The sequence below is a fragment of the Hemitrygon akajei genome, chromosome 8 (assembly GCF_048418815.1).
Source record: "Hemitrygon akajei chromosome 8, sHemAka1.3, whole genome shotgun sequence".
Taxonomy (NCBI): domain Eukaryota; kingdom Metazoa; phylum Chordata; class Chondrichthyes; order Myliobatiformes; family Dasyatidae; genus Hemitrygon; species Hemitrygon akajei.
Window position 1 is genome coordinate 42,444,690 of NC_133131.1, and position 17,573 is coordinate 42,462,262.

The following is a 17,573-nucleotide window of genomic DNA, read 5'->3' on the forward strand; positions in this document are numbered from 1 at the left end:
AAATTCATTGGTCCTGATAGTGGGTATGGATTCAGTGAGTCTGCTAGTGGGTATGGATTCAGAGGGTGTGATAATTGGTATGGATTCAGTGAGCCTGATATTGGGTATGGATTCATTTGGGCCTGATAGTGGGTATGGCTTTAGTGAGCCAGATAGTGGGTATGGCTTCAGTGGGCCTGATAGTGGGTATGGATTTAGTGCGTATGGATTCAGTGAGTCTGATAGTTGATATGGATTCAGTGGGCATTATATTGGGTATGGATTCAGTTAGCCTGATAGTGGGTATGGATTCAGTGGCCCTGATAGAGAGTATGAATTCAGTGGACGTGATATTGGGAATGGATTCAGTGAGTCTGCTAGTGGGTATGGATTCATTGGGCATGATAATGGGTATGGATTTAGTGGGCCTGATTGTGGGTATGGATTTAGTGGACCTGATGATGGATATGGATTCTTTGGACTCGATGATGGGTATGGATTCTCTGGGCCTGATAATGGGTAAGGATTCAGTGGGCATGGATTCATTGTGCCTGATATTAGGTATGAATTCAGTGGCATGATAGTGTGTATGGGTACAGTGAACCTGATAGTGGGTATGGATTCGGTTGGCCTATTATTGTGTATGGATTCAGTGCTGAAGGTGCTATTCCTGTGCTGTATCTATCTACAATTCATATATGTCATATATGATGACCTAGATATTCTGAATCTGCTTAACCAATCCTGTTTTAAACTGGTAATTAGGCTGCTATGAACATCTTAAGAATCCAATGTACATAATTAGTAACAGCATGCCCTTGTAAAGGTGACAGCAGGCAAAATCTTGACACAAATAGGCCCTGCTTTATGATTGCAATTTTAACGAGTTAAAGTGTGCTCCCCTGCCTTCCTTTGACAGGGGCAGCTTTGTGGACTTCAGGAGCCACCTATCCTTTACAGGGGGGAGGCAGGGAGGGTTCAACCTACCGAGAATATTTGGCAAGTGCGAGAGGAGAGCTGAAATTTCATCTATGACGGCAAAAGGTGATGGTACTCCATTGTAACGCCCTGTTGAAAGAAAAGAAAAACAACTTGCATAATGTCGCAGTGCAAAATAACAGAAATTGAAATGTTTCATGTCACGAAGTTTGTCCATGTAACTGTAAGCACATCAGAAGTAGTGGAGAGATGGTTCAAGTAAGCAAGAGAGAAAATAAAAGTAACTTCATGCAAAAAAGAGAAAATAGAACATTACAGCACAGAATCAGGCCCTTTGGCCCTTCTTGGCTGTGCTGAACCATTTTTCTGCCTAGTCCCACTGACCTGCACCCTGCCCATATCCCTCCATACACCTCTCATCCATGTACCTGTCCAAGTTTTTCTTAAATGTTAAAAGTGAGCCCACATTCATCACTTCATCTGGCAGCTCACTCCACACTCCCACCACTCTCTGCGTGAAGAAGCTCCCCCTAATGTTCCCTTTAAACTTTTCTTCCTTCACCCTTAACCCATGACCTCTGGGTTTTTTCTCCCCTAGCCTCAGTGGAAAAAGCCTGCTTGCATTCACTCTATCTATACCCATCATAATTTTATACACCTCTATCAAATCTCCCCTCATTCTTCTACGCTCCAGGGAATAAAGACCTAACCTATGCGACCTATCTCTGTAACTCAGTTTCTCAAGTCCCAGCAACATCCTTGTAAACCACAACAATAACTTGCATTAATATTGTAACCTTAAGATACAAGACATGTTTCGAATTCCTTCACAGTTGTATAATCAAAATAGAGTTAAGCAAAGGTTAAGCAAGGTATTTGAGGAGTGTGCCGTGGAGATTAGGTGGGGAATTTGATCTCAGTTCCCTGATGGAGAACGGGGCAGCTGCCAATAGCAAGATGAATGAGAAACCTGGAGGAAGAGAAGGGTGGAGGCAAGGGAGGTGCAGGGCGTGAGGAGGAGGCGGCTGGAAGGGATGAGCTGGAGCTAGTGAAAGGTGCAAGGTAGGGGACTGTCTGGCTCAACATTGAGTTGGCCGAATGTGGAGGCTTCAGGAGCAAATGGGCAAAGACAACCAAATTGCAAATGCCAGAGAGAACTTAAGATCGAGGCCTCAAGGCTTAACATGGGAATATAAATCCAAGAAGCCCGATTCAGCTTACAAGAGTTGGAAAACCTGTGGCACTGTAGTTCCCATAGGTAGTGGAGATGGTGAAGATTTTAGCAGGGGTTGGAAGAGTGCCCACAAAGATGGTCAACACTTAGGAATGGGATCAAGGGGGCAGAGGAGACAAGAACAGAGAGGATATGGAAGGGAGATGGGGAAGAATGTAGAAAATGTTGGGGTACAAGGTTACAGTTAAAGGTACGTCTATCCTGCTGAGTAATGTGGAGGAAGGGAAAAGCAAAACACCACTGTGAGAGAGCAGGAACTAATGAAGTCAAAAATTAGAAGCAAAATAGATCTAAATTGCTTAGGATTGCCTAAAGCATGCAACCAAATAACTGTGACGTACATTATTTAAAATGTACTCTACACAAACCCAAGCTCCATTTGAGCCTTCCTGCATCTTTCCTTTCCCATCTCAGAGTGTACGAGAGAGGAGTTTCCAAACTCGGTCACTACAGGTCCACAATCCCTTATCCGAAATTCTGAAATCCAAAAAGCTCCGAAAACTGAAGTTTTTCTTGCCAACAGCTGACGTCACTCAGGTGTGACATGGCAGCACTAGCAGAGGCCACCAGACGTCAGTTGTGGCTCAGTGTTCGTACTGGTTACATGTGCATTTGCTGTTCGCTGATATTTTGTGTTCACTGTTGACTTAGTGTTTAATTTTACTGTGAAAATGTCAAAAAGAGCTGCAGATACCCCTATGGGTAACAATGAGAAAAAGAGCATCTATCATTATCAATAACGCAGAAAGTGGAGTTATTGGAGAAGCTTGATCGTGGTGTGTCTGTGCGGCGTCTTACTGAAGAATATGGTGTCGGAACTGCCACTGTATATGATTTAAAGGAACAGAAAGACAAGCTACTGAAGTTTTATAGTGACAGTGATGTTCTACATTTATTCCAATAAGTCATTTACCATGTGTTTGATTCGGTTCGTTTGAAGCTGTATATTTTTATGTTTTACTGAATGTTTTCGTTGGAAATAAAAAACAATTCTTGTCATTATTTCCCTAAACAACACAGTGTAACAACTATTTACATAGCATTTACATTGTATTAGGTATTATAAGTAATCTAGAGATGATTTAAAGTATACGGGAGGATGTACGTAGGTCTGGAGCTCCACCGGGTCCTAAAGTCCACCCGCACTGAGACAGGTTAAATAAGGGACTTGAGCATATGTGTTTTTTGGTATCTGCGGGGAGTCCCGGAACCAATAAGGAGGGATTCTGAAATCTGAAAAATTCTGAATTCCGAAATGCAACTGGCCCCAAGGATTTCGGATAAGGAATTGTGGACCTGTGCATGTCCCAGCACTTTCTACGTCCTCCCAGACCCTCTCTGAGCAGTTCTGGTCTTCCCTGTTCCACTGACCCCATTCCCAAATGTTGAATGTTGACCTTCACTTCCTATCGCCTGACATTGTTAAATAAAACTACAGAACAGACGAACTGGGTTTTTATATTCAACGTGTTCAATAGGTAGGCTTTGGACGACAGGGAAATCCATGGTTGGGTGAGGAGGGTGTAGTTGAGGCCAGGTCCCTGAGTGGTGGGGTTGGCTTGAGGGTCTATATCGCTGACTTCTGACCTGTTCTTACATCATCGTTCCATACTCTATGGGAGATGCTGCTGTCATGCTGCCTATTTGCCCATAAACAAAATTATTCACAGTCACTGGAAATTATTTCATCATAATATTCAGTTGGAGTAGTACACATTAATATGTAACACACAATCCAAATCCAGGCAACTGGATGACAGAGTTGTAGCCTGATTAAATGAGGTATATATGCACATTTGCAAATATAGACAGGCGCATATACAAAAACAAGTATATTAGAAGAGTGAAGAGAGAGAGAAGAGGAAGTGAAGAGGGAGGGGGAGGGAAAGATCTGAAATGTGCAATGCCCCAGGCTGCCCAATACCACAGTCAGAGTCAATCCCCACCTCAGGGGGCAGTCTGTGTGCAGTTTGCAAATTCTCCTTGAGATGGCGTGGACTTCTCCTCGGTACTCTGGGTTCTTACTGTGAAAACCGGAGGTTTAATTGGACACAGTAACTCATCCCTATTGTTCATGGCTGCTGGGGAAATCAGTGGGGTTGTTAATGGAGGTGTGTGTGAGGCAGGCTGATCTGAGACACAAGAGGGTGCAGATCCTGGGATCAGCAGCAACAAGCAGTCGGCTGGAAGAACACAGCGGGTCAAGCAGCATCTGTGGGGGTGGGACGGGAAGGAGCTGTTAATGCTACAGGTCAGGAACCTGCACTAGTATTGAGGTCCTCCAGCAGGTTGTGAAAGTGGCAGGATATCTCTGAGAGCTGAACCGCTTCCCTCCAGGTCATAAGGAAATGTAATGTCCAACTTAATGAAGTGTTTGGATTAGCATTGGCATTTTAAATCTACCTCAATCTTTCACTCACTTTAGGATGCACTAGAATTTCTTGGCCAACAACTTTCCTGACAGGCTAATTTGGGGCAGAAGTTACTAAAAGGAGAACTAAAAGGTTGCCACTGGCATCTCTGGCTGGAATGGAGGCCCCAATGCACAGGATTGAAAGGGGTGGCAGAGGGTTAGAGACTCATCGATCACCATTTTGGGCACAACCCACTCCACCATAAGCGACATCTTTGAAAGGCAGAGCCTTAAGAAGGTGGCATCCATCGCTAAGGACTGTTGCCACCCAGGACACGCCTTCTTCTCATTACCACCATGAGGGAGAAGGTGCAGGAGCCCGAAGATCCAAACTCAATGTGCTAGGAATACCTTCTTCTCTTCAGCTGGCAGATTTCTGAAAAGCTGATGAACACTACCTCACTATCCCCCTTTTTGGAAGATTAAAGAAACTTAAAGTTAGCTTTATTTGTCACATGCACATCAAAATATCGAAAACGTACAGTGAAATGTGTTGTTTGCATCAGTGACCAACACTGCCTGAAGAAACTCACCAGTGGTAATGATGATAATAACTTGTTTCGGCACAGCTTGCCTTTTACGAAGGTTCAAAGTTTCATTAATGTCTTTGTGAACGTATTCGAGGGCAAACCCCAATCTTCTTCCTCTGTATTCATAAAAATCTGACAAAAGAAGGAAACGTTACTTTAAAAGTCTTACTACAATGATGAAGACATTAAATATCAATTTCTTGTCTCTTTCATTCTCCTTTCCAAATTTATTCAGAGACATTTGGAGCATCACGGTAGCGTAGTACCAAATAACCTGGGTTCAATTCCCACCACTGCCTGTAAGGAGTGTGTACGCTCTCCCAATGACCACGTGGGTTTCCTCTGGGTGCTCCAGTTTCCTCCCACAGTCCAAAGACATACCAATTGGTTATTGTAAGTTGTCCTGTGATTAGGCTCAGATTAAATTGGACGGTGTGACTCGAAGGGCCTATTCTGCACTTTATGTCAATAAATAAATAAACAAAGCATTTGTGTTCAAAACTGAAGGAGTAACATGAAAAGAAGGTTCAATTTAGTGAAAGCCACATTTTCCTGATCTTTGACACTAGAATAGTAGCAGCAACTGCCTCAACTTTATAAAGTTTATAAACATTATGATCTTGTAATTTATAACAAAAGTCATTTAGCAACAAGATCATTTGAGCAGCCATAGGAATGAGCCAAGTGCAGAAATAAAATTACTTTAGGATAATTGTAGGACTCATTTTAAGATTATTGCATATGGGTGTGAAATGGTCAGCAGATACTCCTAGCCCAAGGGCACTCTTTCTGCATTGAATGACTCTGTGACAAGTGGCTGACCAGACAGTGTTGGAAATGTGAAATCAGGATTTACTGCAAGTATGCTGGGGAAAATATACTGGAATAGCTCCCCACTCCTCTATTCCCTACTCTGACCTTTCACCTCTTCTCACTTACCTATCACTTCCCCCTGGATTCCCCCTCCTTCCCTTTCTCCTACAGTCCACTCTCCTCTCCTATCAGATTCCTTCTTCTCTAGCCTTTGACCTTTCCCACTCACTTGGTTTCACCTATCACCTTCCAGCTAGCCTATTTTCCTTCCCCCCACCTTTTAATTCAGGCATCTCCCCCCTTCCCTCTCTGTCCTGAAGAAGGGTCTCAGCCTGAAACATCGACTGTTTATTCATTTCCATTGGTGCTGCTTGATCTGCTGAGTTCCTCCAGCATTTTGTCTGTGATGCTCTGGATTTCCAGCATCTGCAGACTTTCTTGCATATGTGATGTAGCTTAGAGTGTTACTGTCACGCAGAAAGTACAGAGAAGACAGATAATAAGGGGAACTCTTTTTTACAGTACTCACTCAACTGAGCCAGCCTCCGGGGTTTGGATGCTCTGATTCTCTGGCTTATCGGCAGCTGGCACTGTTACTTTAGAGATTCTGGCCTGCTCTGCTAATTTGCGGCTGTGTATCGGCCCCAGGATTTGGATATTTAAACAGTACCTGAACTCAGGTTTGGGGCTCAACTTTGATTCAAGTCCACGATTGTGTTTAGGATTTTTGTCTCGTTTGGATTCTCGTCCAGTCTTGTTAGGTTCTTGTCTAGCATCTAGTCAAGAACCCTGTTCCCGTCTCAGTCTTGAAATAGTGTCTCACTTCTATTCTCAGATACTCCAGTACTCGGGTCCTTACCATCCTCATCTAGGCCTCTCGTCACACTCTTAGCATTTTGCCGGAGAAATCTTCTAACATACATCAGGTCAAGTTGCTGTAGTGTTGATTAAGTTTAATTTGGAGTCACTCAAAGAAATTCTTTATCTTTAGCCACTCTACAAAAACAAATTCTGACAATTTTGCTGTTTGCTCTGTTGGTTTAGAACAGACTTTCTTCTATGAGAACTGCACCACTTCCAGCTTTGGCTGGCACAGCGGTTTCAAAAGCACTCTGATCTTTTGTATTCCTGTTTTTCTGTCATATGCAGGGTGTAATCTCAATGATATAGTACGATCTAAGAGGTGCCACCAAGTCGTCTGCAAGTTCTTGATGAGAGTATTTTTCTCCTCTCCTCTATAAGTGAAATGTACTTCATCGCTCAGGCTTGTCTAAGGAGGATTTCCACCTCCCCAAAAAAAAACACCGCCTACATTTACTTTTCCCGGTGACCGTCTGACAAGCTGTGCATTCTCAGATTCTCCTGCCTTGTTTGCTCTTGCCACATAGGAATTGGTCTGACTTACCCCTGTACTGAAGGCCTTTAAGCCTTTCTATCATCCTCTCCGTGGTAAGGCTTTCACTGATGTTTATGATTTTATGAGAAAAATATCCGAATGCAATACATTCAAAGCGGACCTTAACGTTAGCACCCGACATCTAAGAGAATGCAGGAAAGAGAATCTGTCAATCCAAACAGTCTATTTCATGTTTAAATTTCTCGAGAATATAGGAGACAGTCAGCCCATCAAGTCTGCACTGGCTGTCAGAGCAAACCCGCTCCCCCCACTTCTTTCCCTGAATTATATTTTATCTCACATGCTCATCAAATTCACCCTGGAGTTTCCTCCTGCCAAGCCACACTAGGGATAATGTGGAAGGTGAACACTCCAGACTTGGACAACATTGGAAGTCAGCGTCAAATCCCTTGTCACGAGAGCTGGTTCCAATTCTGGTTCCAATTTGCCTTTGTTTATGCTTGTAATATTAAGACAAACACTTCTCAGATATTTCAATATAATAATTTTACAGGCAATTACACTGGAAAGAGTGCAGGAAAAATTTACAAAGATGTTGCCATGACGTGAGTTATAGAGAGAGTTTGGACAGACTAGGAAGTCATTCCTTGGAGTGAAGAACCCTTGGCTACAACTTGGACTCTTTGAGTTAGTCGTGGGGAGGAGGACACTAAACAAACTGTTATCTGTTATGGACAGTCAGGCACATTCTCTCCATGATCTACTCAATAAGCAGCGGAGCACCCTTTCAAACAGACTCATTCAGCTCCCCTGTCGCAAGGATCGTCACAGAAAATCCTTCCTACCAAATGCAATAGGCATATACAACAGTTCATCTCTGTGTGACAGGAGAACACACACCTTAGTACGATAGTCTGTTTTATTATTTTGTACATTATTATTGTGTATATTATTATTCTGTACTTTATTAATTAAGCCTGCATACTGCTAAGTGGGTTTTTAAATGTTGCTGCTGTAATGAAAGAATTTCCCACTCAGGATCAATAATGTACTTATTATTATTATTATTAATTATTATTATTATTATTATTAAGATGGAGAGGTGATCTAAGGTTATAAAGTGCATAAAATCACCAAGGGGGTAGAGTGAATGTCCTCACACAGAAAATGCTGGAAGAACTCAGCCGGTCAGGCAGCATCTGTGGAAATGAATAAATAGTTGACATTTTAGGCCGAGACATTTCTTCAGGACTGGAAATGAAGGGGAAACGGCAGAATAAAAAGACAGGGGGGAGAGGTGAAGGAGGATAGCTAGAAGGTGAGTGGTGAAGCCAAGTAGGTGGGAAAGGTAAAGGGCTGGAGATGAAGGAATCTGACAGGAGAGGAGAGTGGACCATATGAGAAAGGGAAGGAGGAGGGGACCCAGGGGAAGGTGGTAGGCAAGTGAGAGGGGCTAAGGGGCTAGATGGGGTAATAGAAGAAGAGAGGAGGGGGAGAGAATTTTTTTCCCAGAAGGAGAAATCTATATTCATGCCATCAGGTTGGAGGCTACCCAGATGGAATTTGAGATGTTGCTCCTCCACCCTAACAGTGGCCTCATCTTAGCACAAAAGGAGGCCGTGGACAGACATGTTGGAACAGGAATGGGAATCAGAATTAAAATGCTTGGCCACCGGGAAGTATGTGTATGTTACTCAAGAGGTCCAGCACCTGCAGTCTCTCTTATGCACGTGTGACTGTAGGTAAGACAGTTTTCAGCATTTTCTATGCGTTACTCTGGAATTCCAGCAGCTCTTGAGTTTATGGTTTTCATTTTATTCCAGACTATTTGTCCTAGCCCAGTCATGGTCAGTTTAATCCTGAGCCTCCGAGATTTTGGAACACATTTCTTTTGAAACTGATGTGAGTTTGAAGAGTTACACTTGCCTTCTCGATGAAAGTTGAGACAAAGTCAAAAGTCCTGATGAAGTTTTCACTGCCAAGTCTTCCTGAAACTTCGAGGACAAAGTAGATATCGAACCCACTTATGTGTTCCTTTTCAGAACTAAATGCTGCAGAAATAAAAGCAGATCTAATCAGATTCACTTCAGTATAATTTGAACACTTGGTCTCATTACAGGGAGCATTTAGAAGGAAGGGAACATTATTTGAGGTTCCAAAGTTTGTTATAAAGTCAGAGCTGAGGATAGTTCCCTGATGATTGCATTCAGATAGGGGATAGTTCAACTGCATTCAGAACTTCACAACAAAATAAACAGTCTTTGCCTATACCCAGCAAGTGACATATGGACTGGAACACGATAAATAACATCAATGTCTACCTCCAAAACCTACCCTTGGCATTACTATTCCTGAATCACCACCATCTCCACCCTGGAAGTCGCCGCTGAAGAGAAACACTAATGGATTAGCCATGTATGGTCGCAGAGCATATCTGAGACAAGATATCCTGCAGTAAGTGATTCACCTCTTAACACTCCAAGGTACCAGTCCAGATCCAGATGGAACAATCTCCAGATGCTGTCTGTCTATCTGTCTGTATGATGGTTGCTCCAACAACACTCAACATCATGTACCCATTCAGGACAAAGCAATGCATTTGATTAGAGCCTCGTCCACCGTACTGAATATTCATTACCATCAGCCACGGGGCAGTGTGAATGCAATGAACACCATCTGCAGCGTGTACTCGCGTGATTGGCACGGACTGCTCCAACAGGTTCTTTCAAGCTCAACCTCCTCTGGTCAGAAGGACAAGTGATTGAGATTACCACCTGCAGGTTCCACTCTATCTCATAATCAATCCTGACTTTAAAAAATTCCCTTCATCTGCGAGTCCAAGTCTTTCCCCAAGAATACTGTACCTTCACCAGAAGAGCCACGGCAACTCACCAGCATCTTCTCCTGAGCCAACTGGCCATGAGAAACCAATGGTGGCCTTGCCAGGGATGTCCAGCACATGCAAAATGAACAACAACACACCAGGCCCTCATTGCTTCCAGGTGGAGCTGCAGTGGTTGGGGAATGTTTCTCAGGAACACAAGTCCAGGTCAGAATACTCTGGACCAACTATCCCATGGATTTTCCTTATGATTGATTCCATTGATTGACTACTTACAACTTTCTGTACTGCTTTGGTTTCAAAATAAACTTTGATACTTGTAATGCACAGACAGGAAGTTTATGATTTAGTCTGTCCCTTCAGGTCAACTTCTCTCACATGAAACACCAACACATCACAATTAAATTAAATAAAAGGCAGAATTTTCCTCCTGTTTCTCATATAACTCTCTCAGGAAGGAACCCAAATCTGGGGGGGGGGGGGTGGGGGTGGTGGTGTGGGAACCCTCCAACTGCAGTTGGTGTTGAACGGGCTCTAGAAAGTATAACTTCAGATTGATTTTGTCCAAAAAGCCCTAACCAATGAATCTAAACGGTAGATGAATTTTGCAGCCACCCTCCTTATCTAGATTCTAACCTGCCCATGAGCAGCTGCAGAGAAGATCAAATAGTAATGACAATGATGAAAGTAAGCAATGGAGGTCCTACCAGCTTTGCGTATCGTTGACTCTAAGACATCCAGTTCTCTTGCCAGGTCCTTCACATTATCAAAAGCATTTTTACCTGTTTAACAACAGAATGCGGAATTTAACAACTGGGTGGAGCGAGGTTTTGTTGTCTGCTATTTAACAAAAATTACTTTGTCATATAACAGGCTGCATGGCTTAGCTTTGCATCAATTCTTGATCCTCACACTATTGGCCCTAATAGATCTACCTTCCTAATAGATCGTTAAGATTGAAACCTGCTGAAATGTTCTGAAAGGCCCTGAGCTCTTTTTAAATCATGCACTGCCTCACCAACAAGCGACTGCCTCACGCTCTTGATTAAAGCCCAAGAACAATTTGGTCTCACTGATGTAGAGGAGGCTACATTGGGAGCACCAAATACAATAGGTGACCCCAAACAGATTCACAAGTGAAGTGTCGCCTCACCTGGAAGGACTGCTTGGGGCCCCGATTGGAGGCGAGGGAGCAGGTGTAGTGCTTCTTCCGCTGGCAGGGACAAATGCTGGGAGGGGGATTAATGGGGAGGGACAAATTGATAAGGGGATTATGGAGGGAGCAATCCCCGTGGAAAGTGGAGAGTGACAGAAGGATGCCGTTGAAAATGTAGTGGATGAAGAGGCACATGGGGTGGCAGGTGAGAACAAGAAGAACTCATTTCCTGTTAAGGCAGCGGGAAGAGGGGATGAGGGCAAATATCCGGAAAATGGAGGAGATGTGGGTGAGAGAAGCAGCAATGGTGGAGGTAGGGAAATCCCATTCTTTGAAGAAGGAGAACACCTCTTACGTTCTGGGACCTCATCTTCCTGCCGCCTTAACATGTTCACTTCCTTTCTATCCATTCTTGTTTACTCTAATTTCTCTGTTGGAAAATTAACCATGTTCTTTTCTGTGCCAGGTACCTCAGCTGAACATCTGCACAGTACTCCTCAGCCACTCCCAGCAGGAGGTTTCCCATTCTGAACTTTGGTATCAGCTGAGGCTCCTGCGTAGCATTCCCTCTGGGCCAGATGTGATTGGTTCTAGTCCACATTAGTCTTGAGCCTTTGTGCAAGTTTGGCACTCTAAAGCACTACCGAGAAAAGTTTGCACAGTCATAGAGGCTATTGTTTGTGCAGTGGATGTAAAAGATGCATGGCATTATTTTCATGAAGAGCAGGCAAGTTAAAGGTTCCAAGTTCAAAGAACATTTATTATCAAAGTATGTATAAGTTGTACAACCTTGAGATTCGTCTGCCTACAGGCAACCATGAAGTAAGAAACCTGAAAGAACCCAAGACCAACATGCAATCCGCAGAGAGAGGGGGAGAAAACACAAATCATGCAAAGAATAAAAGCAAGCAACAGCATTCAGAATCAATTAAATTGAGTCCTTGGCCCCAGAGCCCTGAATAGCCAGAGTAGGCCCATAGCCTCAGTGTCAGTTCAGCAAACAGCAGGACCAATCACTGTGAGGCTCGCAGACACGAAGCACAGAGCGGTGTAGGCACCACGGAGAGGGGAGCAAATATCGAGAGAGAGCAAGGAGTTAACACCTGCATCCTTCGCATCACCAAAACATGGTCTACTTATTGATGGTTCTGGTATGTTGTACTGATAAGATTCCTTTAAGTTATTGAACACTAAAGGTCAGGAACAGGCCCTTGGGCTACAATGTTGTGGTGAACTAATTAAGCTAGTTACTACCTAAACTAATCCCTTCTGCTGACACAAGGTCCTTATCTCTCCATTCTTTGCACAATGCAAGAGCATCTAAAACACCTCTGTAGCATTTGCCTCCACTGCCACCAGCAGTGGTACGTTCCTGATACCCTCCATTCTCTGTGTAAAAAATACCTCCCCTGCACCTTTGAACTCACACTTTCTCACCTTCAATGCATGCCCTCTAGTATTAGACATTTTTACCCTGGGAAAAAGATAATGGAATTGTACCGGAGACTGGAGAACTACAATACTGTGCAACATTTTGGGCATCCAAGATTTTTAAAATATGGTTTCAGATAGTATGACCGCCACAGAGCCCTGATCTCAACATCATTGAGGCTGTCTGGGATTACCCGGACAGACAGAAACAAGCAAGACAGCTGAAGAACTGCGGCAAATTCTCCGAAATGCTTGGAACAACCTACCAGCCGATTTTCTTATAAAACTGCATGACAGTGTACCTAAGAGAACTGATGTAGTTTTAAAGGCAAAGGGTGGCCACACCAAATATTGATTTGATTTAGCGTTTTACTGTTTACTGCTCTTTACAGTAATTTTTTGATATTTAGAAACTTCTCATTTCATTATTTTTGAAAGCATCTTCACTTTACAGACTTTTTTACATATGCCTAAGACTTTTACAATGTTCTTAATTGGCTGTAAAGAAATGTAGGAAGCCTTAACAACATAAGTACTTTTGTCTTAGCGGTTCATATCCGAAGTTCCATATTGCAATGTCATGAGAGAACTGCTTGATTTAAGATACTAGTTTCTTTATCTGTTTTTTTTTCTTTTTATGGAATGATAAGAGGAGAATCTTATCATCTTATTTTTTATTATATACTAATAGATTAATACTATGTATGATCTTGATCATGTTTATTTTACCTTTTATATGAATTGTTATTGATATAGATATTTGAGATAATTCTCCTGTTATTTGTATACAAGTACTTTTTAAAATTAATAAAAAGATTGATAAAGAAAGAAAGAAAGATACTAAAAGAGATAATATATAAAAAGTGTACTTTCACACCGAGGCTCCACTCCAGACCACTGGCCCGATTCCAAGCATTTGCGTTTTGATGAACCTCGTAAAATGTAGTCACCACAGTCATACTCTACAATTGAAAAGACATCAAAATTGTTGCCGATTCTTCTTGAACCAAAGGGCGTTCCAGGGTTGGGGCAGGATGTTTCTAAAGGGAGAAAGTAGTCAATTAGAAACTTTCTAATTTAAAAAAACTGTTCCACAATTTGAAAGTATCTAAGTCATTAAGATACATAAAGATGGTGACTGTTGTGTTAAACTGGAATAACGTCTCACAATTGACTTTAAGTAGCTTCAGTTTGTTTTGATATTGGTTTATTACTGAGAAACAATGAAAAATTTTGTTTTGCAAGTCATCTGCATAGATCATCTCAAACCTTTAATGCTTTGAGGTAGGGCCATGGTGTGGTAGACTGTGAGGTTAGGGTTAGGAGTTCATCTTTAAAATACAAGAGATGGGTTCAAGTCTGATAATGGTGGTGCATGCTTTGAAGATTTCCCCAATGGAAGGGTGGAGAAGAGAAAGTGTCCAGGACGGGAGGGGTCTGATTATGCTGGCTACTTGTCTGAGGCAGTGAGAAGTGTAGGCAAAGTCCAAGGAGGGAAGGCTGGTTTCTGTGTCTGCTTCTCTCTCTAGTTTCTTGTGGTCTCAGGGAGAGCAGTAGCTTTACCAAGCTGTGCATCTCTGAAAATTGGTGAGGGTCAGTATGGGTATACCGAATTTCCTTAACCTTTTGAGGAAGCTGAGGTGATAGCGCACTTCCTTGGTTGGATCAGGACAAGCTAGGAACTTGACGCTCTTAACTATCTCCATAACATCACTAGGGGCATGTTTTGAAGGCATTAAGGGAAAGGTTGTTGTCATGAAGTACAGCTAGGTCAGGCAAATCCTCTCCACAGCTTCCCACACTCTTGCCGTGCCCCAGCAGTCATTTCAAATGTACTGTAGACTTCCACAGTGCTATTTCAGAATCAAATTGTTAATAATCCATTTTTCCATTATGGAACTTGACTTCTTCAGAATTTGGTTTAAACCTCCCTAACTAACTCCACCTAGGAAACTTAAAAACACTTTGATTGCATAGTTTCTAGAACTGAAATAGGAGAAACTTGCTGCCAAAGTTATTTACTTCTTTGAACTCAGAAAATTCAATTCTCACCAAATGACACTTCCTACAGCTTTTGGTCGAATAAATGCTCCAGTTCAGTATTCTTGGTGTCGTTGCGATTTTGTTCATCGTGCTAGCGCCATTTGAGAAAGTCACATAAAAAGTAAGAACATCTCTGTAAGAGCTTCACAGAACAGTGCAGCCAGATGCCCTGCTGGTACTGATGTTGAAGGTTTCTAAAGGTTTCTACATTAATTTGATGCAAGTTCTCAGAGCTATAACCCTATTAACTTATTGCAATCTCATAAAGAAACTCTAAAAGGGATATATCATAATTCCATCAACACTCTTCCAGTTATTGGGGTGTCTTGCTGTGGAATGAATGGATGCTGTCACGGAGGCACAGGATGAGGGGAGATCTCATTGAAACCTATTGGGAAAGCCTGGATAGAGTGGGCACAAGAGGATGTTTCCGTTAGTAAAAGAGTCTAGGATCCTCAGAATAAAGGGATGTCCCTTTAAAACTGAGATGAGGAGGAATTTCTGCAGCCAGAGGTTGGTGGATCTGTGGACTTTGTTGCTATTTGAGCATGATACAACAGCCGATAGAGTGGTGTTGCTGCAACAACCTTGCACTCAACTTCAATAAAACCAAAGAATTGACTGTGGACTTCAGAAAGGGTAAGACAAGGGGACACAGTCCAGTCCTCATAGAGGGATCAGAGGAGGAAAGGGTGAGCATTTTCAAGTTCCTGGGTGTTGACATCTCTGAAGGTCTATCCTGGGCCCAACATGTTGATGCAATTACAAAGAAAAGCAGCTATATTTCATTAGGAGTTTGAGGAGATTTGGTATGTCATCAAAGACACTTGCAAATTTCTACAGATGTACTGTGGAGAGCATTCTAACTAGTTGCATCACCATCTGGTATGGAGGGGCCACTGTACAGGATCGAAATAACCTGCAGAAACACAGTCAGCCTCATCATGGGCACCCAGCATCCAGGACATCTTCAAGGAGCGATGCCTCAAAAAGCCAGCACCCATCATTAAGGACCCCCGTCACCCAGGTCATGCCCTCTTCTCATTGCTACCATCAGAGTGGAGGTACTGGAGCCTGAAGGCACACCCTCAACGATTCCGGAACAGCCTCTTCCCCTCTGCCATCAGCTTTCTGAAGGGACATTGAACCCATGATCACTACCTCATTACTTTTTTTCTCTCTTTTTGCACTACTTATTTAATTTAATGTTTTAAATACATATATACTTCTTACTGTAATTCATAAGTTTTATTATTTTATATTACAACGTACTGCTGCCACAAAACAGCACATTTCACAACACATGCACATGATATTAAACCTGATTCTGATTCAGAGAATGAAGCCCTCACCAAAAACTGTGGAGACAGATTCTTTTCAATGGGCTATAATGCCCAGTAATGCACCCTAAAATGTGTGCAAAATTGCTCTTCTGCAGTCTAATTTCATTTTCAAAAGTATACCACCATTTTAGATTGAATAATTTTCTAGCCCAAATTCTTCTGCTCACACTCTGCTGGTAATTTCAGATACCAGTTGATCTTCTCCTTCTTGAATCGCCAACTCTTTGCCAGTCTTTTCCACCAGCATACGTCACCCATATGTCTTATTCAGTTGTACAATGTCCTGTGTATGTTACTAAAAAGGGCTTCTTTGGTTTGTTACGAGTTGGAATGCTTCTTTGTCTGTTAAAAGTTTCTCTCGCCGTTGTTTCGCTTTAGAATGGCTGATATGGTAATTGTATTCATTTGTTAATCAATGGGGAATGTTATTGTGTTTTGTGAGGCTGGGAACTTGGGGGAGGGGTTGCGCGGGCTTGGGGGGTGAGGAGAGTCCGGAGGGAGACGCCGAGGAAGGAGGACGTGCGCTCGGACGACCACCGAGGAGTTGAATGGTTCGCTGGATGAGCTCCACCGATGTGCACTAAACTGACTGAACTTTGATAAGTTGGCGCCTTTTGTTTTTTTCTTGTATATATATACTGTATTGCCTAATACTCTTTTAATTTTAGTAAACTCTTTCAAGTGTATTTCATAATGGTATTTGTTGTGGGTTTGATACTGTTGGCGGGCGCGAGGCATAAACGCGATTCTCACAGCACCTGCGTGTACGGGAGGTGGGTTGGTGTGTGGCTGGATCTCTTTTTCCCCTAGACATATACCAGCCTGTTGGGTAAGTGTTACATTTGTGGGGGCTCGTCTGGGATTGGATTGTCATGGGGCTGTGGAATCACGCAGGCAGCAGAGCGGAAATGGAGAGAGAGAAAATTGTTCGCTGGTGCCGATTTGAAGGTGTACCGGTACAGTACACATGCGTAGTGAGCAGAGTGGATTTTCGAGTTTCGGGAGACGCGGTAGTGCGGGGGTTAAGTTTGGTGAAGGGTATGGGGCAGGTAGAATTGGTAGCTAGACGGTGTGGTAAAGAGATGGAGTCTAGCTGGGTGTTGGTTAGTACGAGTGCTGATGTCAGGACGTTGGAACTGCCGGCGATGGTCAGTGTACCCGGGGAGGAGGGGCTGTGGGGACTCCACACTCTCTCCGAGGATGAGGCTGAGGAGACATCGGAGGAGGAGCTAGAGCTAGAGGAAAACCCCGGAGAGGTGGCAGGCACTAGCAAAGGGAGGAGGGAGGAGGGAGTCGTGACTAGGCCCCGCTCCCCAGGTAGGGTGGAAGCCTCCGAGCTGGCAGCCGCACTTAACTCCCTGGTGGGAGTGGCGGAGAGGCCACGGCTGAAGCTGGGGGTGTTCTCTGGAGCCAAGCCTACTCCGGACGGGGAGATGGACTATGAGACCTGGATCGAGCATACGTCCTTGATGTTAGAGGAGTGGCCAGGCTCG

At 43.3% G+C, this 17,573-nt stretch overlaps 1 protein-coding gene across 1 annotated transcript in view; it reads right to left on the reverse strand.

Moving 5' to 3' along the window:
• The window catches only part of LOC140731828 (complement factor B-like), an 80,313-nt gene that overhangs the window by 40,268 nt on the left and 22,472 nt on the right, over positions 1-17,573 (reverse strand). Inside the window, exons 4-9 of the mRNA XM_073053693.1 lie at positions 13,564-13,734; positions 10,815-10,889; positions 9,192-9,316; positions 7,314-7,446; positions 5,099-5,227; positions 967-1,047 (exon numbers count right to left, since the gene is read on the reverse strand). Of these exons, the coding sequence (XP_072909794.1) occupies positions 967-1,047; positions 5,099-5,227; positions 7,314-7,446; positions 9,192-9,316; positions 10,815-10,889; positions 13,564-13,734 (714 nt within the window). The remainder of the gene's footprint in view (positions 1-966; positions 1,048-5,098; positions 5,228-7,313; positions 7,447-9,191; positions 9,317-10,814; positions 10,890-13,563; positions 13,735-17,573) is intronic.